This window comes from Leucoraja erinacea, chromosome 23 (genome assembly GCF_028641065.1).
Source record: "Leucoraja erinacea ecotype New England chromosome 23, Leri_hhj_1, whole genome shotgun sequence".
In the NCBI taxonomy this organism is placed as follows: domain Eukaryota; kingdom Metazoa; phylum Chordata; class Chondrichthyes; order Rajiformes; family Rajidae; genus Leucoraja; species Leucoraja erinaceus.
Window position 1 is genome coordinate 4,758,941 of NC_073399.1, and position 24,219 is coordinate 4,783,159.

Genomic DNA, 24,219 nt, shown 5'->3' on the forward strand with positions numbered 1-24,219 from the left:
ATTTATTACCTTCATTCTTCCAGTTCAATAGTTCTTCTGCCTCCTTCATTTTGGCGTCAATCTGTTGGACCTGTCCCGCTATGAGAGGAAATTCCACCCCAAGGACAGACTTTCGGACTTTGTTGTACCAATTAGCAGTCAGCTCCAAGGTAGCCACATACTGGCGGTAGGATTCTTTGGAGGCATAAATCTCAGATGCTGTTTCAGGTATCTTCTCTGCGTGCTGCGATTCTAAATATCGAACTTCTCGTAACACCGAGACCAGCTGTAAATTGCACAAAACAACCAAGGCGATGAGGCAAATAGAGCACATAACTCAATGGCACATTCATACTATTCTCTCAAGGATTTATTTCCCTGGAGAATTCAATTTGGAACAGAAATGCCTTAATGAAGATTATATCACATCATCAATTTTAAATCAACAATGAACATATTATTTTTACATTATTCTGCAACAGGTTCAGATTCTGATTTTCATTCTGCTGGTCCTGATGATACAATTCTTAGCCATCAGGTACTAGCACTCAATTATTCAACTCAGACACAAGTTGTTGGAAAAAGAACATAAAATAGATAAAAGAGAATTAAGGAGAGTACAGTACTTTGTCACGTCATGTCTGAGATTTATAACGATGAATTCAGGGCTAAATTTTAAGTTCATTCACTAGAGCTAACCAACCTTAACAACTAATTTTCTAGAATAACTTACCTGAGGCTCAAAATTTACAGAGATTAGTTTTGTTTCTGGGTCTCGTTTGAGGAGAGGTTGAGTGAGATTATATTGCGATTTTTGAGACACAGTCTTGGACCATTCCACATACAGCTTGGCTTCATACCTGGCATGAGTTAAGGAATTCCAAAATAAGAACAAGCCCAAAGTTGGTTGAAGACTTCTCTAAATAATTATATGAATAATAGATTCTATACGAGTCTGGGTGCTCAGGAAGCATTAAAATTGAGAAAGGTCGATTTCATATAAAGCGATCATGCAATGATTGAAGCAGAAGTGGTTCTTTTATCCGGCCTAACAACCAAAGCTGATGGACATACAATTAATAACATGGTCATCAGTGTAGCTTGTTCATCAGCAGAAATGTTTAGCTTCCAGTTACAATTTTATCCATAAATTGTAAGGGTACAGCACTCAGCTACTGCACAATTCTTTCATTGAATCCTATAATCAGCTGAAGCCTCTTGTTATATTGCAACCAGCTTTTTTTGTACTGCAAATTGTTTCTAATGTGTATGTAATCAATGATTTGCTCAGGTTACAGTGGAATAACATCACAAGCATATTAATTTTACTCTTGGAAGTAATTGCAGTAGAACTTTAAACATGTCCATAATTCTGTCAGAGGTTTTCCTGCTGTTTAAATGGTGTAAAAACAGTATTGAGGATCATCCTACTGCTGTTTGTGAAAGTTTGAGATCCATCAGTGCTTTTTGCACCGTTACTGCATACAAAACGGAAAATCATCTTCACAGACCATTTCACAATCCATCTATTTTTCATCGGCTCAGCAAAAGTCATCTATTTTCTCCTTGAAATACCATGAAGTCAGAGCCACAAATGTAGAGGATCGAAAAAAATATGCTTGTAGATAGATAGATACAGATAGATCCTTTATTGTCATTCAGACCTTTCGGTCTGAACAAAATTATGTTGCCTGCAGCCATACACAGAATCAATAATAACAAAACATACAATAAACACAAATTAAACATCCATCACACCAAGCACATCCTCACTGTGATGGAGGCAAAGTCTTAGTGTGTGAGAAGTGTATAAATTGATGCAGCTGCGAATGTTTGTAATTCTTTCAGGAGGCATGAAGCATTGTAGACCAACACCAACACCAACCGAAAATCATCTCGATCAAAAACCGAACTGCAACCGTCATCCTTGAGGTTTGTGGCTGGAAATATGACCAGAATCACCGCAATAATGTTCTGGATCGAGGACGCCAGTGCATCGATTCATGGAATCCAGATCACAACCGTACATATATGACAGACACTGAATACATACGGATGGCCAGAGAAAGAATAAAGCAATGCAGAGAAAGAGGAATCCCTGGGACAAGAACACCGATGTGGTGATACCAAAGCTGCTGGAAACGCAGATCGGTCAGTTTTAGACGATGTGCTAAATTGCTGATGAATGTGGACAGACCTCATGATACCATCGGGTCACCGTCCCTCTCGGCTTCCCAGACCCAAGATCATTCCAGGCTGCTGCCACTCCTTCCTGCCACATCTCACACTTTATTGCTTACTATTGCATTCGAGAAGTTACCCAAAATCCACACTCGAGGAAGGAAGACCTCGCTTATTTTATTGTGATTCACAGTTGCAGCAAGTGTATCACCAATAGATTGCATTGTCCTTACATAGACCTCCCTGACCACCTCCTTCCAGGACCATCTACCTGCAGCCCTGGGGGGAAGTATGGATCCCCTTTGCAAGAATACACGCCATCTTTGGACACTGTTATTCACCTGCTTGTCCAGATTTTACTAACCTTCTATAGGAGCTCTACAATCCCTCCCATCAGTAACAAAGTTCCCTTATGGCCAAATGAGTGTTGCCTGGTTCGTTACATGCCCCTCAAAGGGAAGACTATAAACATCACACTCAAAGGTAAATAATGAAGGTTGCAAAACATGCAATGGATCAATTGAAACACTCTACAAACCTGGTCAAATCAGTTTCAGCACAACTTTACACAGGGAAACACAACAAGATTCCACATTGAACTTTACATAGTTGGATCTCAAACTTTCACAAACAGCAGGAGGATGATCCTCAATACTGCTTTTAAACCATTTAGCACCAGGCAGTAAAGCAATGTCCAAACTGGAGTATTTTGACCCAACTCAATTATGATTGTGGAATAAAGAACATTTCTGTGAATAATGAAAATCAGAAATGAATATAACATCTGCTAATTTAGTATAAAAAGCCTTGTGAAAAATGTGTGATATTTCGTTTTTCCCTTTCCCCTGACTCTCACACTGAAGAAGGGTCTCGACCCGAAACGTCACCTATTCCTTTTCTCCAGAGATGCTGTCTGGCCCGCTAAGTAACACCAGCTTTTTGTGTCTATCTTCTGTTTTCATCAATTCAGAGTTAAGTGGATGAAGCAAAATAATGACTTAACTAGTCTGTCTGAAACTTAAACTAATAAATGAGCTTTTGTTGGTGAAGAAATCAAACCATTAGGTGTATAGAATAATACATCAACAACAGCTCATTTAGGTGAATGAAAAGACAGTTATTCATCAGTAATTTTTGCATTGTGTGTACAATGTGCACAAGCCGTTTTAATCAACTGGAATTAGATTTGATTTCTGTTTAATTCCTGTGATTCATAGCAGAAATTCACCACTTGAAAAGTAAAACTTTTCTATGAATACACAGTTAATGGCTATAAGATGCAGTAACAGCCTTTGCTCGGAGATAACACAGCTAAATCAAAACCTCAATTCATCATTCTCAATGGCCACAATCACTTTCACCTCATCAGTCCGAGACAATAATAGCAAACGGATGACTGCCAAGCCAAACTACGCTCAATAAAAACCATTTAAAGGATTATTAATTGTAATTGTAATTGTAATTAATGTATTAGCCAAGTATGTAAACATACATACATAATCAGGAAAAGCCTGTCAATTTCAGAGGCATTGTGTTTTCTCAAAAGTAATGGAAAAGCTACAATGATGACATTCTGAAGTCCAAACCCAACGTAACTGCAGTTGACATGAAGTCTTCCGATTCCATATGACACCCAGATCTACCTTGGCACCAAATCCCCCCACAATCCCCCACCTCTCCCATATCAGCTATAAAAACCTGGATGCAACATCATTTCCTCAAACTCAACAGCGATAAGACAGAATTCCTCCTCATAGGCTCCAAAGCCACACTCAGCAAAATCAATAACCCCACTCTCACCATCGACGGCACCACTGTCTCCCCATCTCCCCAGGCCCGCAACCTTGGTGTGATCTTTGATTCCACCCTCTCCCTTGAGCCTCACATCCGCCATGTCATTAAAACCTCCTTCTTTCATCTCCGCAACATCGCCAAACTCAGACCCTCTCTCACACCTCCCGCTGCTGAAAGACTCATCCATGCCTTCATCTCCCCCCGACTGGACTATTGCAACTCACTTCTCCTTGGCATCAGCTCCACCTACATCAACCGACTCCAACTGGTCCAGAACGCAGCCGCCCGACTCATCACCCATACCAAATCCTGGCACCACATCACTCCAGTCCTCAAACAACTTCACTGGCTTCCCATCTCCCACCGGATCACCTACAAAATCCTGATCCTCACCTACAAAGCCCTCCACCATCTGGCCCCCCCATATCTCACTGACCTCCTCTCCCCCTACCAACCCTCGCGGTCCCTCAGATCCACATCAGATGGTCTCCTCTCCATCCACAAGTCCAACCTCCACAGTTTTGGGGACAGAGCCGTCTCCAGGGCAGCTCCCAGGCTCTGGAACTCCCTCCCCCAACTGATCCGCAATTCCGTGTCCCTCACCATCTTCCACTCCCGCCTCAAGACCCATCTCTTCACCTCTGCCTATCCTTAGCCCCACGTCCCCCTCCCTTTTCATCTGTGTATTAATTGCCTCATACTGTGTTTTGTATTGAATTCTGTATTTACTTTGTGTACTAGTCATGTCTCTACTATTTATTTCATTCCCCTTACATGTTTTTCCTCTACCTGCTAAATTTTTGTAAGGTGTCCTTGAGACTCTTGAAAGGCGCCCATAAATAAAATGTATTATTATTATTATTATTATATGGTTTTAAGTGTATCCTTATATTCCAATGTATTCACATACCTATTTCTTTGCAGAATGCCAACAGATTATTAATTTGTCCATTTGAATGAGACTTATACTTACTGATCCAATAGTTCCATCATCTCCTGATACATCTGATTCATTCTTTTACCTTCCGAGGAGTTCATACGCCTGTGAAAATGTGTTTAGATTATTGGTGCCTTTCAAAAACAATATTCACCCAACATTAGAGTAATTTCAAACTGCACTGCATGTAGCCCTGCATCTACAGCTGCTGCATACGGCAAATGAGTACATACAAGAGAACCACATGATTTGAAGTTGAATATAAACATACATAGTGGCACAGGGATAGAGCTACTGCCTCAGATCCAGAAACCCAGGTTCAATCCTCACATGCTGTCTGTGTAGAGTTTGCATGTTTTCCCTGCGCGTTTCCATGTGGTGCTCTGGTTTCATCTCACATCCAAAAGAAGTGCAGGTTAGTTGGTAAGTTGGCTGTGGTCAATTGCCCCTAGTGCGTGTGTGCAAATGGTAGAATCTGGGAGTGGTTGATGAGTACGTAAGGAGAATCAAATGGGTTTAATGTAGGATTAGTGTAAATGTGTGTTGACTACATGGGCTGGCATGAACTACATGGTCTGAATGGCCTGTTCTTACACTGTATTTCTCTATAACTACATAGATTGGCACAATCCAATCCAATCTACTTTAGTTATTTACTTTAGTTCCCCAAATCACAAACTGGAGTGGGTTGGAAGCAAATGTTTGTAAATCCCTCCATTAAGCTACATTCAGTGACTCTGGATAGAACTTCCAATTGCATAATGATTCCAAGGCCACATGAGATGAAAGGGAAGCACATTACAATCATATACAGGGATTACACTGCAAATGCACGTTGATGGACATCTCTCAAAGGCAAATTTTGCAGCTCATTTCATAGTCATAGCATGGAACTTGTAACACCAGAGTTGAGAGCAGGGGCACAGTGCCACAGCAGAAGTGTTGCTGCCTTACAGCGCCAGAGACCCGGGTTCGATCCTGATGCGAGTGCTGTCGGTACGGAGTTTGTCCGTTCTCCCTGTGACCTTGTGGGTTTTCACCGTGTGCTCCGGTTTCCTCCCACACTCCAAAGACGTAAAGGTTTGTAAGTTAATTGGCTTCAGTAAAGTGTGAATTGTCTCTAGTGTGTGTACGATAGTGCTAGTGTGCCGGGTGATCGCTGGTCGGCACAGACTTGGTGGCCGTGATTCCATGCTGTATCTCTAAATTCTACAGAAGCTGCTCAACCTATCCTCACTACATTGGCTTTCCAAAAGAGCTAAAAATCTGATTCCGATTTAAATTTCTTTGTGATATTCTCTTAAAATATTGATTTGCTTCCTTTTCGAATTGATTCCATTTTCACTTCTATCTAAAACAGCATCATTTGCACCAGTTACTGGATTTGATTGTTCTGATTGAAATATAAATATTTGGGCTTGACACTGAGAAAGCACCACCCTCTTTCTATGTAATATCAAAGATCAAAGCAGATGGATAGATAATAATGCTGCTGTATAGAGTTTGATATGTCTGAAAAGTTTGAATAAAGATTAGGAGGGATTATAAGCAACATGCCAGGTATCTACCAAGCCAATCCCCATGCAGGTGTCTATGAGTTGTCCACCGATCATTCTCTGTCCAACCTTCCTTCGCTATGAGCAAATACAATCTACTTCTGGTTCTTACAAAGTCACATTGGAATGACAAAACTACAATCTCAAAAATAAAGGCTTTGATGATACTTCAGAACCATGGCATTGCCCCAAGATGTAACCCAACACCCTTTGTGGACCCCTGAGAAGATGACTGAACTGATAGAAACATCAGAGCACGTTGGAATTTATCTTCTGGTCTTTCAAGTCCTGTTACTTTTTATCTTGAGAAACAGAAATTGATACAACATTTTGTATAAAAGTCTCGATTCTTTCCTAAACAAAGCCTAATCTGCTAAGCAAAATACCTACAGCTGTGGGACTTGTTTGAAGTTATTGAATGGGATTCGAATGCGTTCCCTTAATTCCTGAGCCCAGCGCAACCCTCCACTTACAATCGGCATGTTCTTGTTCAATGGCGGGCAGCCTACAAAACAGAAAACAGGGTCTTATTCGCTGGCGATTAATGTAACCATACTTGCAGCAAAAACAAATTTAAACCTTAAAACAAACCTGTGTAGTTCATGGGAATTACAATCATGCTACAGTCTTTTATGTGTTGCAAGAAACGGTGGAGGGGGAGGGCGGTTATGTGGGACGAATGCAGCATTACAACTGATAAAGATGAGAATCAGCTCAGTTGCTATCTGCAATCTGTGCAAGAGATGTCTGATCACAAGCAGGCTACAATGATGAAGAATTGCTCGAATACTTGAAACTCCCTCAGGATTAGAAAAACTATTGGCAGTAAAATAATTGTTACAAACAGTAATGTTAAAACAACCAAATGTAGCAGTCTGACGAAGGGTCTTGACCCGAAACGTCGCCCATTCCTTCTATCCAGAGATGCTGCCTGTCCCCCTGAGCTACTCCAGCATTTTGTGTCTATTAACAATTTCTAAAATGTTTCATTCAGGTGACTTGCAAAAGAACCAAAGGCAATAGGAATTCAAGGCAAGCATTTGTATGAATCAAATTGCTATGACCCTCAAACACACAACCTGATAAGGCAGTGGATATAGATTAATTAGTGGTTTTCTGGAAAGAATGGCATAAACACTACAGAGGAAAAGGGTGCATTAATATGAGAAATATCAGGAAATGAGACAAAAATGGTCTGTGCTGTGAAGTCAGTGTATACTCAATTGCTCAAAAGGTTCCTTCTATATGATAACAATTTTATGATTCAACTCCAATGTAATATTTATTTCAGTTTGTTGCCCGCATTTCCTCAACTTACATTTTTTTAAACAAAACAGGGTGTTCTCTTTAATTTGGACAAGGGCAATATCTCTCAAAAATTATGTTTGTTTCCTTGACTGTTGGATTGAAATACATGCATTAAGTGACTGTGATTATTTTTTTTTTCCTGGAGGCATATTCAGCTGCTCTTGGAGTGTTAGACTGGAAGAAAGGTTATCAGAAACATATCTTACACAAGAAATTGTCAGGGTATTCTCTCGTTACCTCTTTGTGAAGACGAGTTAAATAGGATAAGCAGGCTGCATATATCAGTGATGCATTCCAGCCGCTCCAGTTTAAAATATCCCAACACAATACATGCAACCCACTGCGGTTAAATTCTGCATCTAAGTTCATTTTTTCTCTTCCTACCTCTTCCTGGAGGAGATTAATATGAGGACATGCCTTAATTTATCCATTTTTAAAGCACCAAGTTCAACCTTTATCATCAAATTTAATGACATTATTCACTCCAAGGCACCCGCGTAGGATGATGTACGAACTGTTTTTGCTCAAAACTTAATGAGATTTCCTGTGCAGTGTGAGATATCCAAATACTGCTATAAATGGCTGAAGGATTGGATTTTAGAATGACTCATCGGATTTGAAATAATTAAAAATTAATATTCAGGGAAGGATCCGGCTCTGGGCAACATTCATACTAGACAGATGGAAAGGGAAGAAAATATTCACTTTCACATATAATTTACCAGCAATAGAAGGATCAGAAATGACAAATAATGTTGCATATTATCCCCAAAGGCATATAATATTATTATTATTATTATTATTGGACATTATAATTGGACATACAGGATACAGGTTAGCTTTGTGTCAAAGGTTACCATAAATAGAAATAAGTTATAATAGTTAACACAAGGACACCAAAATTCTGGAGTCAGAGCAGCATGGTGGCGCAGCAGTAGAGTTGCTGCCTTACAGCGCTCGAGACCTGGGTTCGATCCCGACTACGGGCGCTGTCTGTACGGAGTTTGAACGTTCTCCCCGCGGGTTTTCCCCGAGATCTTCAGTTTCCTCCCACACACCAAAGACGTACAGGTTTGTAGGTTAATTTCCTTGATATAAATGTAAATTGTCCCTATTGTGTGTTGGATAGTGTTAATGTGCAGGGATCACTGGTCGGTGCAGACTTGGTGGGTCAAAGGGCCTCTTTCCGTGCTGTATCTCTAAACTAAAACTAAACAAAATCTAAAAGGGATAAATGGACCATGCTGGGGATGTGCGTGCATTGAGAATGGGATTCTGGTGCAGGTGCAGGATTCCCAAATAGTTAATCTGCAAGTCGAATTGATAGTAAGTAAAGCAAACTCAATGCTAGCATTTATTTTGACAGGGCTTGTATACAAAAACAGGGATGTAATGTTGAAGTTCTATAAGGAATTGATAAGGTCGCATTTGGAACATTCCTGTGAAGCTTTGTCTGCAGTTTGCTGTCACCACATCCCTATTCACTAATTCAAGACCTCACTATTTGTTACCCTGCAACCCCTACAACAGTCCAGTCCCCCCTCTAGGCCCTGAGGATTAGTCTAGGATTAGCCCCGAGATAAATTTCAGTAAACCTGTCTTCCATCACAGTGAAGAATGCTGATTCCACTGTGGTGGATGTCCGTGTTAAATTCTATTGTGTATTGGGTTCCCTTTACTTGTATGGCTGTATGGTAACTCAAATATCACTGTACCTACTGCGTTATCTCTTCAAGATATGCCCACCTTGAAGAAGTTCTCCTCTTCTCTCCGGAGACAGTTTCACAACCTCCTCTCCAACTGTCCCCCATCTGTGATTCCCCACCCACCCCCGCCCCCCGATCAGTCTGAAGAAGGGTTTCGGCCCGAAACATTGCCTATTTCCTTCGCTCCATAGATGCTGCTGCACCCGCTGAGTTTCTCCAGCTTTTTTGTGTAACCCTATCACTGTACCTTAATTGGTGCATGCGACAATAAATGTGAACTTGAACTTGAACTCCCAATAGGGCTGAAACATTAGATCCCCAACAGTGTCCTTGTTTGACCTTCTATACAATTGTCCCCTGAACACTAGTGCTTTATCTGTCGTTGCAGTACACAAACTGAAATAATAATCATCAACAAAATAATCAGTTGTACAACAATGAATATTGACGCCAACTCTGCAAGGGCTTTCCATTTTGCTCGTACACCCACCAAGATATCAATGTTTACAGCCAGAATTTATTCAAATGAATTAATACCTAATTCTGCTTTCTGCATGTGCCGATTATAAATGTGTTTAACATCATCCAAGTCCTTGGTGAACATCACGATGAGGTGAGGATATTTGTCACATGCGCTGGCTGCTATGAGGGGCCGATCAAGGAGGCTGCCAAACATGTCCAGCAACTGGGGAGAAACGGGGACACAACTTAGAATGCAGGAAAACATTTTATAATTGTCTAGACAATTCTTTACATTGAATAGCAGGTATCGATCAATGAATGAATGAATGAATGAATGTATAAGTTTATTGGCCAGACAAAAATGCTGGAGAAACTCAGCAGGTGAGGCAGCATCTATGGAAATACGTAATGTTTCGGGCCGAATCCCTTCTTCAGACTGATGTGAGGGTGGGGTGGGGGAGGGGGGGGGGGGGGAGAAGAAAGGAAGAGGTGGAGCCAGTGGGTTGAGGGAGAGCTGAGAATGGGAGGAGAGAGTAAGGACTACCTAAAATTAGAGAAGTCAATGTTCATACCGCTGGGGTGCAAACTCCAGCCCCAGCCTCATCCCCCCTGACAGCGGTATAACCATTGACTTCCCTAATTTTAGGTCATCCTTACTTTCTCCTCTCCTTCACAGCTCTCCCTCAGCCACTGGCTCCACCTCTTCCTTTCCCCCCTTCCCCCCCCCCCCCCCCCCCCCCCCCCCCCCCCCCCCCCTCACATCAGTCTGAAGAAGGGTTTCGGCCCGAAACGTTGCCTATTTCCTTCACTCCATAGATGCTGCCGCACCCGCTGAGTTTCTCCAGCATTTTTGTCGACCTTCAATTTTCCAGCATCTGCAGTTCCTTCTTAAACAGGTTTATTGGCCAAGTATGTTTACATACAAGGAATTTGCCTTGGTGCTCCGCTCGCAAGTAACAACACGACATACAATAACAATTAAGAATGACACAAAATATTAAACATCAATAATAACATTATTAATAACTAATTAATCAAAACCATTGTTTTTAAAATCTGTATTTCAGATAACTTCAAACTGTTTCAATGTTTGAAAATCAGTTTATTCATCTCTGGAGAAATGGAATAGGTGACGTTTTGGGTTCAGATCCTTCTCTAGACACCTATTCTTTTCCTCCAGAGATACTTTCAGACCTGCTGAGTTACTCCAGCTTTGTGTGTCTATCTTCGGTTTAAACCAACATCTGCAGTTCCTTCCTACCCAGCAGGTTTACTGTGTGCTATTTTAATATGTGTTACCCAGACTCCGATGAGAGAACCTAAGCAGAATACACTCTTTAGATCTCAAATTGGCTTCATTTGTGGCAGAAAAAAAGCAAAATTTAGGCACCAAAAAAATGGAGTGACATGATATAATTACATTGTTATCTTTCAACTTCCTACCCCTTTCCTCGTCTCACAGCCAACTTATATCTGGGTGCATTCTAATAAGATTGAAAGAATTCTTGCCCATAACTTGTCATCTGCGATCAGCCCAATTTCAAATGGAACTCACAGGTTTCAGCATCAGGAAGGATTTTACAGATTTAAGATTATCTAGAATTATTCATGACCTGAATTAGGTGAACAAGTCATGTTATACTTTGTCTACAAACCAAGTCAAAAGTAAGGCGCATTGCTTCGCAAGCCTCTAACATTACCATGGAGTTACAAGGAACTGCAGATGCAGGACTGCTTGGTCTGAACAAGGTCTGTACTTCACCTATCCAACCCTTCCACAGATCCCGCTTGACCCAATGAGTTACTCCAGCAATTGGTGTTTTGCTAACAGTGCCATGTTTTGCACTGAAGACTCAACATTAATGCTGGTGAGCAGGCTATTGCCAGGCAGGAACAACCACCCTACTAATTTCATAGATGATATTACTTCCAAAATAAGGTGCACTGTCTCAAGTCTCCAACTGACCCAGTCAGCAGTCAGGATGGCAAAACGCCCTCAAGGAGGTTCTTTCAGTCAGTCCTTCACACCAGAGACTCTCAAGAATCTATTCAAGCCTTCAGAGCTTATGCTGTTCAAGAAGATTCATTGGGATATACATTTGGCTTGCTCCAGTCTGCATACTGGGCAACAGCAAGACATAGAAACATAGAAAATAGGTGCAGGAGTAGGCCATTCGGCCCTTCGAGCCTGCACCGCCATTCAATATGATCATGGCTGATCATCCAACTCAGTATCCTGTTCCTGCCTTCTCTCCATACCCACTGATCCCTTTAGCCACAAGGGCCACATCTAACTCCCTCTTAAATATAGCCAATGAACTGGCCTCAACTACCTTCTGCGGCAGAGAATTCCAGAGATTCACCACTCTCTGTGTGAAAAAAGTTTTTCTCATCTCGGTCCTAAAAGATTTCCCCCTTATCCTTAAACTGTGACCCCTTGTTCTGGACTTCCCCAACAACAGGACCAATCTTCCTGCATCTAGCCTGTCCAACCCCTTAAGAATTTTGTAAGTTTCTATAAGATCCCCCCTCAATCTTCTAAATTCTAGCGAGTACAAACCGAGTCTATCCAGTCTTTCTTCATATGAAAGTCCTGACATCCCAGGAATCAGTCTGGTGAACCTTCTCTGTACCCCCTCTATGGCAAGAATGTCTTTCCTCAGATTAGGAGACCAAAACTGTACGCAATACTCCAGGTGTGGTCTCACTAAGACCCTGTACAACTGCAGTAGAACCTCCCTGCTCCTATACTCAAATCCTTTTGCTATGTCAAGCAGTCTAATCTTTAACTAAACTTTGTCTTTAGGTCATAAGGAATAGGAGTAGAATTAGGCCATTTGGCCCATAAATCTACCCTGCCATTGAATCACAGCTGATCTATCTCTCCCTCCAAACTCCATTCTCCTGCCTTCTCCCCATAACCTTGTTCTACTGCCTAGGACTTTAAGGTATCACATCAGCCAATGGTCCATATCCATCACATGCCCAACAGACCTTGAATGCATGCTCCAAACTATAGGCATCGTCAAAAGCCTGACCGAAAATGGTGGCCAGCCGTCGATCAATGTCCTCAATTTTCATCTTGTAGTTTAGAAAATCTGCTTCAAATTCCTACGAATAAAGAAAATAATTTAAAAAACAAATTGTCAGAATCTTCCAGCCAAATATTGTAAGTATTTCCTGCTGTACAATATGGTAATAGAGATTTAGTTCACTGGCCAACACGATGAAAAGAAACAGGGAATAAAAATCCTTTAACGGTTTGAACCAGGAACGCAGATCATAGGCGGTTTATGAAGGCTAATTAGGGCTGGTTTAGCCTGCAAACCCCACATCCCTTGATGAATAAAACAAAGTATGACTTTGAAGGTAGTGACATTTATACAATCATTGCCATCTAAACTAAAACCATTGTCCAATTTTGTGCATGCATACATCAAGCAAAATCTGCCCCAGATTGCAACAGTTCACTGCCTAAAGCTATTATTGGAGAATAGATGATGTTACTGAGAATACATAGTCATAGAGACATGGAAACAGGCCCTTCGGCCGACTCTAACTTAGTCGGTGAAAATGAATAATGACAATTGGGAGTTGATCTTTTATAATAAATATAAACGGATTAATTTTGAAATGAGTGACTACTGATGTGCAGCGATGATCTCAATGGCTTATCTTTTTAACTCGTATGCACAGATAGTTACTACTACGACCTAAGCCTACTTGTTAAAAAATAATCGATTTTTTCCACGGCGACCTTTTTTTACTCGCAGGCATTTTTCAGCATGTTGAAAAATACGCCGCGACCTAACTGAGGTCTCGAGTTCGCGGGGACTACTCTCGAGCATGAAGGAGAGTTACAAAGACCTCCTAGGACCTCGTTTCGACCATGCTGCGAGTATGAGTCGAGGGAAAACTCTTCTAAACTCGCCAATTAGGTAGCCGCAGTGGGGCAGGTCCTTGAGTAAACCGACCGGTTTATTAAAAGTTGTCTGGCTTCTTAAACAATTAATTTTTCTGGTCAAGGCTTATAATAGTTTATTTTTCTCATGGATGCAGCCTGACCCTCTAGAGCAGTGGTTCCCAACCTTTTTTTTGACCATGCCCCACCTAATCACCTCTAAAATCCTGATGCCCCCCCCCCCTTGCTTTCTCTTGAGAGAAAACGGAGGAAATAGATATTATAAGGGTAACTTAGCAAAAGCTCTTTGAGTCGCATTTCTAAATCCAATTCAATAAATAAGGTTCTCCCATGACCCCGCGCGCTTCGTGCGACGTGCGTGAAGAACGAAGGCGCGGTGATTATGTAATAACTACACAATAAAGACCTTTTTTACCCCAAAAAAATTATTTACTCAAAATAACATCTGAAACATAAACTACATATGGAAAATCCAAAAAAATAAAAATCGAAAATTTGGACCCAGACCTCCTCAATTGCCCCCCTTAAAAATCAAATTGCCCCCATGTGGGGCGTACGCCATACGTTGGGAATCTAGAGTCTAGATTTTTCAGCATTTTCTGTTTTTATCTTAAAATTCCAGCATTTATTTGATTGTCTAGTACAACGGAGAGGAACAGAAACCCTCTCCACAATGACTAGTTGTCCACTGTATTGTTTGTAGATTGGCAGCTGCAGAAGCACAACTCTTGAGTTAGTTAGTGGCTGTGCCTCTATGTTTATGTTTCCACTCGTTAGAACATTTCATGGTATTTTCCTACTCAAAGATTGCTAAATCAACCTTAGCTAAATGCAAACTGTACACCCAGGCCCATGTGTTCTCTACCAGAGAGAGTTTCAGACGCAGAATACAAGGTATTCTCATAAATATTAGGTGCATTTAGCCCCGCTGACTGGAGTTGAATTTTAGATGTATATTATATTAAAATATTATTTTATAATTTTGGCTACATATTTCTAAAAGGAGAACTTGCAGTCCTGATCTTCCTGTTTAAAATAAACCAAATCAGCATTAGAATTCATCATACCATCTTCACTTTCCTAATTTACGAAAAGTCGGGCAAAATAGATTTGTTTCTCATTTGGTTGTATCACATAACAGTAGACAAGTTCCTACCTGGTTAGCAGGATCCAAACAGTCGTAGGTATGGTCTGTGAACACTTTGTACAGCTCCAGGAATTCATCATACATCTGCGCCACCTGCTGGCTTAAGGACTTACCCCGAATCCCTCCAAACTCAACTTTTTCTAGTTTAAATATATCTTGGGCTGTCACCAAGAAATCCTTTAAAAAAAAACAACAAAGGACAAACGCAGTTGAAATTGCCGCATCTGCTTTACAGTTAGTTGTGAAGGCTCAATATTAGAGCTGATTTATAATGATCACCTTGGTAAATGTCTCCAATGCACATATATAAAGAGAAGAAATCTTGCCAATTAAGAGAGAAGTGAACACATTTGTGTTTGGTGTATTAAAACTGTGAGCTTTTAACAAAGATTAGGCTCTTACTGAATAAGCTACCCTGTCACCTTTGTCCCATATAATTTTGATCTGTTCATTGCAGGTACAATGTCCCTGGTAAACTGAATGAAGGGTTCATGATCCATGCTGCATCAGAAGGCTAAAAGAAATGAGAGATAAAACATTTGTGATTTCACAGAAGATATGAAATATAAAGAAAACAGGGGGACAGAGGTCTAAGAGATCAGAAATTAATCTTGAGTCTTCTTCGTCTTGCGTATGGTGTGCACAGCCTAAGGTCGTAGACACCAAAACACGACATCTCTTTGTTTGTGCACGTCGGGGTGATTGCATTAGTCGAAACAGGGTGGACCACGTGAAGGTCGCAGTTTCCAACCCCAATCTCGAGTGACGAAGGGAGTAAACTCTTGGGCGGAGCACATCCCCCGGATGAATGAAGTGCAACGACGCACATTTGGAGCAAGGGAATCCAAACATGTTGCTTCAAGCAAGTGTTTCTGTTCAGGTTTACAGATCAAAATAAATTAACATCGATTTTACTGATACAAGATGAAAGTAAGCTTGTACTTCTTTTCTGAAAAGATATTGCCCTTGAGAACAAGTTCCCAAGTTATCTGAAGGATTCCAGAACTTGATAATTCCTTGATATATCCAATTATTAAGGATAAAGTTGCTAATTAGCTGCTTTTTTAATAATTGAAGTGCAACTGCAGGCTCCTGGACTTTATATCATTGCCCAAGGACATTCATGGAATTATAGACTAACAAGGGTACAGAGAGTACATTTATCCCGTCATGCTTACGCAGATCTTTGGAACTGTTTTGTATTTTTGCTCTTTACTTACTTACTCTTTCTTCAAAACCGTATACTTGTTTAAGTTTTTCACCAATTAGATTTTAGATCTTATCGTTGGACCTGCTATTATCAGCTTATTAAGAATTGTGCTCCTATTCACAACAATTCTATGTGCAAGAGAATGGTTTCTCATCTTAGATCTCAGAATAGGCAGCAGAAGAGTTGGGCTGAGATAGGAGGATTCATTGGAGAGAGGAGAGATTGTAGATCATTGGAGGCTTGGTGAATATATCACTGCAAGAGTGCATGAGATCAGGAACCCAGCAGTCGTGAGGAGAGTGGATGGGAAGACTGCATCAGGTAAGTTAGTACAACAGTGGGGAATAAGCAAAACAAGTGGACTGGATCCAGCAGAAAAATTAAAATGCATTTACCCTCACCAACAGTCTCACTTTTCTTCAGTCTATAACTTTACCCAAGCCCAGGCAATCAATCTTTTTTTTAAAAAATAGATTAGGAGCAGCAAATGTCATTTTTATTTTTATTTTCAGAAGACAACGTTAATTCCTGTTTATATGAGAAGCACATCCTTTGTCGTCTACCCCATAATTATAAATGTGTCTCACGACACAAGCTCAAGTGCAACTCTATTATTCAACCAAAGGAGCAAATGGAGCCCACCAATAATTGCAGAGTTATATCTCTTCATAATGCCACTACAAAAGAATACAACAGAACTTCAGTAGCATTTCCTAATAAAAAGTGACCTCAAAGATGACTTCATCACAAATGGTGAAGCACCCAATGGAAAAGTGTGTTGATACAGTGTTTATATGGTTATATGGTTATACTGCAGGTGCCATCTAGGAGTTGGAATCATCCATATAATAAACATTAATTTTCTGGATTTTAACTTAATTACTTTCAAGAATTTATAGGAACATTTACCAGAGCTCTCGAGATTACAAATAAATAACAAACCACTTAGCTCTGCAGAAAGAATGGGCTGATGCCAATGACCGTCAGCTTTCTGTACTTTATCTTCCAAGTATTTCATTACCTCCAATCACTGACTTCATTAAACAGTTCTACATCATTGTCATTAATTTTCTTGCACCATGAACATTCTGAAATGCATGTTAGGAGCATCCACACAGCACAACTTTAACCACAGACTCTTAAAGCTTACTAGAAAAATAAAAGTCCTCAATGCATTAATAAGATAAATGAGGGGAAAAAATAACAGTGGTTTTCTGCACAAGCTATCTGCATCGTTAACTAATGCCATTAACTCAAATGCTCCGACAAGTTTGATTTAAAAAAATTACAAGAAACTCGATATCATTAACGTATTTTGCAAAGATGGTTCCTGAAAAGAAAACTAAGGATACGAGATTCATTATATGTTATTACCGAAAGTGATCATCTTACCTCAATCTGCTCAAGTCTCTTGAGGTGACAGTTCATTCGGGCAAAGATGAGCAGCGAATTAAAGTCCCACTCTCGCACTGTCTCATCCTCCTTGTAATAGCTCCTCAAATTTTCACGCTTTTCTTCAAAAATTTGCTTGAAAAAACAGAGGATGCCGGCGGCTTCCCGCACCTTGCTCAAGTTTTCGTCCACCTCACCCTTCAGGATGTCCTCCGGGTTGACATAAACACGTGCCTGCAACATGTGGGAACAGCGTAGATACAATGAAGAAGCAGGAGGCGTTCTCAAGCACAATGTTGCCTGATGCTGACTTTCACATGGAATGAATGTGGAAACAGTCCAAGCATGCACAATGCTCGTTCCTCAGCGAGCTCAATTACTCATCCCAGCTGAGTTCAATGAAGGCTGAATCACCTTCTTCAACAAAAGGGAAGGACACAATTAAAGGGAGTGCTACAATCAGACTCTACTGAGCTGGTGTTGTAGCAGTGATAGGATGCTAGATGGGATCATGGCTCAAGGGCATACTGGCCTGACTTGAAGAACAACATAATAACATGGAAGGGGAGAGTAATTGTAAATTATTCAATATCTTTTGTCATAGAATCATACCACACAGGAACAGGCACTTCAGTCTAACTTGACCAAGACGGCCCATTTCCGCTTGTCCCATATGATGACATTTAGCTCACATCCCTTTACACCTTGTGCAAATCTATTACAGTTCCTGCCTCAACTACTTTCTCTGGCAGCTCAACTCATAAACCCACCCCCCTCTGTGAAAAAGTTGCTCCTCGGGTTCCTGTTAAATCTTCCCGGATCTAACAGGGCATAATCTGTCAGAATGGCAGATATTCCAGATCAACTCAATACTCTTAAATCACTCTTTTATTATCTATGCAACGCAGTATTAAAATACATTTTCCAATTCATCAGCTATGTTGAAAAGGAACATGTCAACTGCAGTTGCATGGAGGTGAAAGGTAGCATGGGGTCAGGGCCCAAATATGTTAAATACATTGTAGGGATCAGGGCCACAGTGAGGGGAAAGTGAGAGCGGGAACTGGAGACCCAGCGAGTGGAAAGGCAGACGGGAACAGGGACTCCATAAGCAAAGAGGGAACTTGGGCACTGCGGACTCCACTGAGTGAAAAGGGAGAAAGAATGTACGGCGGTGCAGCGGTAGAGTTGATGCCTTTCAGCACCAGAGACCTGGGTTCAACCCTGACTACGGGTGCTATCTGTACCGAGTTTGTACGTTCTCCCTGTGACTGCATGGGTTTTCTCGGGGGCTCTGGTTTTCCTCCCACACGCCAATGACATACAGGTTCGTAGGTTAAATTGGCTTCGCGAAAAATGTATAAATTCCCTGGTATTTATGATAGAACTAGTGTGTGGGGGTGATCGCTGGTCGGCACGGACTCGGTGGGCCGAAGGGCCTGTTTCCGCGCTGTATCTCTAAACTAAACTAAGAATGTGGGTTCCAGTGAATGGACAGGGAGCTTGGGAACTGGGTGTCCAATCAGTCACCCCACTTGAGTCAGATACCAAACCATCTAGATTTCCAAATAGTCATGTAATATTTTATCGGCGTTTTGTCTGTAGTGACCAGATCACTGCCGTTGACGGTACCTGCTGAATAAGAAGGTTGCAGGTCTCCTGCAACAGGACAATGATACGAGCTGGGGTGTTGTAGTACTTAGATCTGGCCCAGACCAGGCACACCAGGTGCATGAAGCAGCTCAGCATTGGCTTCAGCTCATTGAAGTCCGCATTCTCAATATCCTCAAAATGGCACTGGAGTGGCTTCAAATGCAAAGTGACATCCCTTGCTTCAGTCAGAGCTGGCAGGAGACAGTGATAAACACAAATTAGATGATGTTAAGCCTCTCATGCAGACGCGGATGTATTGCAGTGAAAATGTAGCAATTTATTTTGAACTGCTCAGTCTTGTCCAGCTGACCAGTATTCAAGTATTTGGGAAATCAACTCATGACCTGCAGTGAATTCACCCTTCCAACTGAGGTGTAGATTTATTATTTGCTTATATATGCACACACCTGGCAAATTCCAACACTTACTTTGTATGTAGATAAACAAGAGAAAAGTATGCAGGTGAAAATAGCAATATAACTCCATTAAAGTATTGGGACATCATTTTAATATAGATAATGCTGCAACTGTACAGTCCGACATTGTGCTCTATCTACTGATAAATCATTTGTACATCCCCTAGACATTGTATTGGTGGAATATCCAGAGGAAGGGGAGAGAAAGAGCAATGCACATATCAATGGTACATCCAATCAAACTTGCTACTTATAGCTTCTCTGGAGAGAAGGAATGGGTGACGTTTGTGGGTTGACGTCCTACTTCAGACTTCTTCAGAGGCTGAAGATGCATCTCGACCCGAAACGTCACCCATTCCTTCTCTCCGGGGATGCTGCCTGTCCCACTGAGTTACTCCAGCATTTTGTGTCTATCTATGGTATATAGGCAGCATCTTCAGTTCCTTCCCACACATTGCTATTTATATCTATGTTAACACTTTTGACCAGAACCCAGGTCCATTAAGTAATATCAATGCCCTTAAACAAAAAAACAAAAAATACCATAAATAGTAATAAATAGACACTTCAAACACTCAACAGTAATTGTGGAGAGAGGGAAAAAAAGAGTTAATACTTCTGTGTGAGAGTTGAGCAGATGAGGAGTCATTAAATTGAAACATGAACTACATGTCTTTCTCCAGATATTGAGCCTTTCCATCATTCTGTATTAAACTCACTGAAATGGTTCTACAAAGTAATATCCACCCATCATATGATTCATATCTTGTCTCCATTAATGTGACCAGAAAAGTGAAACTGACTGCATAAAATAATGGCTGTACAATATTGGAAATTAAAGAACAATTCACAGGGCGCTGACTTAATTGGAAAGATTTTGATTTCCCGATTCATCTTACGAATTTGAGCTCCTACCTGCAACAACGTCACTGAACATGGTTTTAAACACTGGGAAGTAGCTGCTCCCCATCCTCTCCAGTAACTCCACCATCTTCCTCACTTTTCTTGACCTCAGCTGATCGTAAATGCATTTCAAGTTACTGCACCTAAGGCAGGTTGAAATCAAAGTCAAAGAATTGTAATTAGTAAACACATCAACACATTTACTAATACATCAACAATGCATCTGAATGACAGTGCTTTGAAGGCAATGCGAGAGGTTAAATAGTCTTAAAGAAACACAACTTCACTGCTCTCCAATTCAATGCAAGGGGTTTCAACAGTAGTAGCAATGTGCCTGAAGGGCCTGTCCCACTTGTGCGATTTTTTTCGGCGGCTTGCCGGCACCTGTCATAGTCGCAGCAGGTCACCGAAAATTTTCAACATGTTGAAAATCCAGCAGCGACCAGAAAAAGGTACGACTCTTTGAGTGACTACTCACGACCATACATGTCACGGGATGATCTGGTCACCACTGGATTTTCAACATGTTCTACCGATCTATCCATCTCATGATTTTGTAGACCACTATAAGATCCCCCCCTCATCCTCCTGCGCTCCATGGAATAGAGACCCTGCCTACTCAACCTCTCTCTATAGCTCACACCCTCTAGTCCCGGCAACATCCTCATAAATCTTTTCTGAACCCTTTCAAGCTTGGCAATATCTTTCCCATAACATGGTGCCCAGAACTGAACACGATATTCGAAATGCGGTCTCACCAACGTCTTATACAACTGCAGCATGACCTCCCAACTTCCGTGCTCAATACTCTGACTGATGAAGGCCAAAATGCCAAAAGCCTTTTTGACCACCTTATCTACCTGCGACTCCACCTTCAAGGAACCATGCACCTGTAGTCCTAGATCCCCCTGCCTTAATGTGCGGGGATCACTGGTCAGTGAGGACTCGATCGGCCGAAGAGTCTGTTTCCGCGCTGTATCTCTAAATTAAACTAAACTAAACAAATGTCTGTCCAAATCCAGGTAGTTTTGAAGGAACGGTACCTGTTTTTCCAGAACTCCTGTTCCACATTTGGGTTGGGATTGTAGCCAGCCAGCAAAGGTTCAGAAGAGTCTCTCTTCAGCACATCGTTGATCTGGTGGCTCCAGTCAATGATAACAGACTCCACTGCATGTGCCACCCCTTTATCTAGACTGCTACCACTGCAAGGAGATCAGAGAAATGCATTAAACACATCCATTGTCCCAAACACTGTGTTGCAAATTCCGTCATATTGTGGTTGAGATCCCCAGGAAATATTCCATTCCCATTGGAATTTTTGTACAGGCTTCCAAGCACCATGCTCCATCATCCCTGCCTGGAACAAACATGTAATTTTTAGGACATCTTGAAAATGTGTCTACATCCCGACCCATGTGCCAGCCACAATGTCATACTGTGCCTAGCATGACTGAAAGGTAGCCATAAATACATGACTTATTCCCATCAATCACTTCAGAAGCAGAAGTGATACATACACATTCTAACTGTGGCCATCACATCCCTTGGATTGTCCTGAACCTTGCAAATGGTGCCATAGAGTGTACACTCCATACCCTCAGTGGCTCCGATCAGAGTTGTAAATTTTTCCTAGAACCCACGGTGCTGGACTAACTCAGCGACTCGGGAAACATCTCTGGAGAACATGGATAGGCAACGTTTCGGACAGGATATTTCTGCAGTCGGATGAAGGATCCCAAACCGAAATGCGGAGAAATGTCTTTAGTCAGAGGGTGATGAATCTGTGGAATGTGCCACAGAAGGCTGTGGATGCCAAGTCAGCGGATATTATTAAGGCAGAGATAGATAGATTCTTGATTAGTACGGGTGTCAGAGGTTATGAGGAGAAGGCAGGAGAATGGCATTGGGAGAGAGAGATAGATCAGCCATGATTGAATGGCGGAGGGGAATTGATGGGCCGAATGGCCTAATTCTAATCATGTTCGTTTTGACCTTATGACCTAAAAGCAAGTGGCCTTTTATTCAGAAAAACATTTGGATAGGCCCTTACTTTTTGCGCAAACCAATAGCAGCTCTCTCTGCTCCGACGGGCAAAGGCAGCATCGTCTTGCCCTGCACTTGCCCCACAACTACAAAGACACTGCTCTTTAGGCTGTGGGCGTGACGTACGACATCTTGGGACACAACCTGCGGCCAATAGCCGTGATTCCTGCTGTTGGTCAAAACCGGCACCACTACCTGGAGAGAACAAGAGAGAGCGCTGGTTAATGTAGAGCTGAGCACATTATACACTATCCTATATGTTATTGAAGATTCACATACATTTGCTCTCTTCAAACTTACAATAGAGTCATAGAATCGTACAGCATGGAAACAAGCCCTGGGGTGGGAGATTGCAACCTTCACGTGGTCCGCCCCGTTTCGACGAATGTAATCAACCCGGCATGTACAATCAAATAAGATCAAAAAGACCAAGTTGGCCTACAACTTTAGGCTGTGCACGTCATACGCAAGAAGAAGAAGAAGAAGAAGAAACAAGCCCTATGGCCCAACTTCCCCACATCGACCCTAGTGAGGGCCCTGTACAGGGATTGTACAGGGCCCTAGTGAGACCACACCTGGAGTATTGTGTGCAGTTTTGGTCTCCAAATTTGAGGAAGGACATTCTTGCCATTGAGAGAGTGCAGCGTAGTTTTACAAGGTTAATTCCCGGGATGGCGGGACTGTCATATGTTGATAGAATGGAACAGCTGGGCTTGTATACTCTGGAATTTAGAAGGATGAGAGAGGATCTTATAGAAACATATAAGATTATTAAGGGTTTGGACACGCTAGAGGCAGGAATCATGTTCCCGATGTTGAGGGAGTCCTGAACCAGGGGCCACAGTTTAAGAATATGGGGTAAGCCACTTAGAACAGAGATGAGGAAGCATTTTTTCCACACAGAGAGTTGTGAGACTGTGGAATTCTCTGCCTCAGAGGACGGTGGAGGCTGGTTCTCTGGATACTTTCAAGAGAGTTAAATAGAGCTCTTAAAGATAGCGGAGTCAAGGGATATGGGGAGAAAGCAGGAACGGGGTACTGATTGTGGATGATCAGCCATGATCACATTGAATGGCGGTGCTGGCTCGAAGGGCCGAATGGCCTACCCCTGCACCTATTGTCTATTGTCCTTCGCCCCTACCTCACCTGACAGCTTGTTCCACACACCCACCCCCATTTGTGTGATAAAGTTACCCCTCAGGTTCTTATTAGATCTTTCCCTCCTTACCCTAAACCCATGTCCTCTGATCGTTGATTTTGAAATTATGCATAGCTCAGTTCCTGGCAGACTGCTGGTGCCTTGGTCTGCAAGATTCATAGCTGCACGGGATACCTCCAACGGATTTCTAGACCCCCAACAGTCTGTCTGGCTTTTCATCTTTCTTTTTGTTATTTTTAGTGTGTTTTAAAAGTTTTAGTTAATGTTCTCTTGTTTGTTTTATGGTGGGGGGTGAGGGAGGGGGAAACTTTTTTTTGTTCTATTACCTTGCCGGAGCTACGCTTGTTTACCGGATCGTATCACCAGTCACTCCGCGGCCTAACATCATGGAGCTGGCGGCCTGGCTCGGAACTAACTTTGAGCCCCACCGTGGGGACGTGGACTTACCATC

The 24,219-nt window shown here is 41.8% G+C and overlaps 1 protein-coding gene across 1 annotated transcript in view; it reads right to left on the minus strand.

Moving 5' to 3' along the window:
• LOC129708122 (dynein axonemal heavy chain 9-like) overlaps positions 1-24,219 on the minus strand; it is a 295,482-nt gene that overhangs the window by 261,125 nt on the left and 10,138 nt on the right. Inside the window, exons 2-13 of the mRNA XM_055653686.1 lie at positions 22,617-22,804; positions 21,610-21,768; positions 20,579-20,709; positions 19,227-19,438; positions 17,595-17,828; positions 15,002-15,169; positions 12,918-13,034; positions 9,999-10,146; positions 6,838-6,952; positions 4,928-4,996; positions 713-839; positions 10-265 (exon numbers count right to left, since the gene is read on the minus strand). Of these exons, the coding sequence (XP_055509661.1) occupies positions 10-265; positions 713-839; positions 4,928-4,996; positions 6,838-6,952; positions 9,999-10,146; positions 12,918-13,034; positions 15,002-15,169; positions 17,595-17,828; positions 19,227-19,438; positions 20,579-20,709; positions 21,610-21,768; positions 22,617-22,804 (1,924 nt within the window). The remainder of the gene's footprint in view (positions 1-9; positions 266-712; positions 840-4,927; positions 4,997-6,837; positions 6,953-9,998; positions 10,147-12,917; positions 13,035-15,001; positions 15,170-17,594; positions 17,829-19,226; positions 19,439-20,578; positions 20,710-21,609; positions 21,769-22,616; positions 22,805-24,219) is intronic.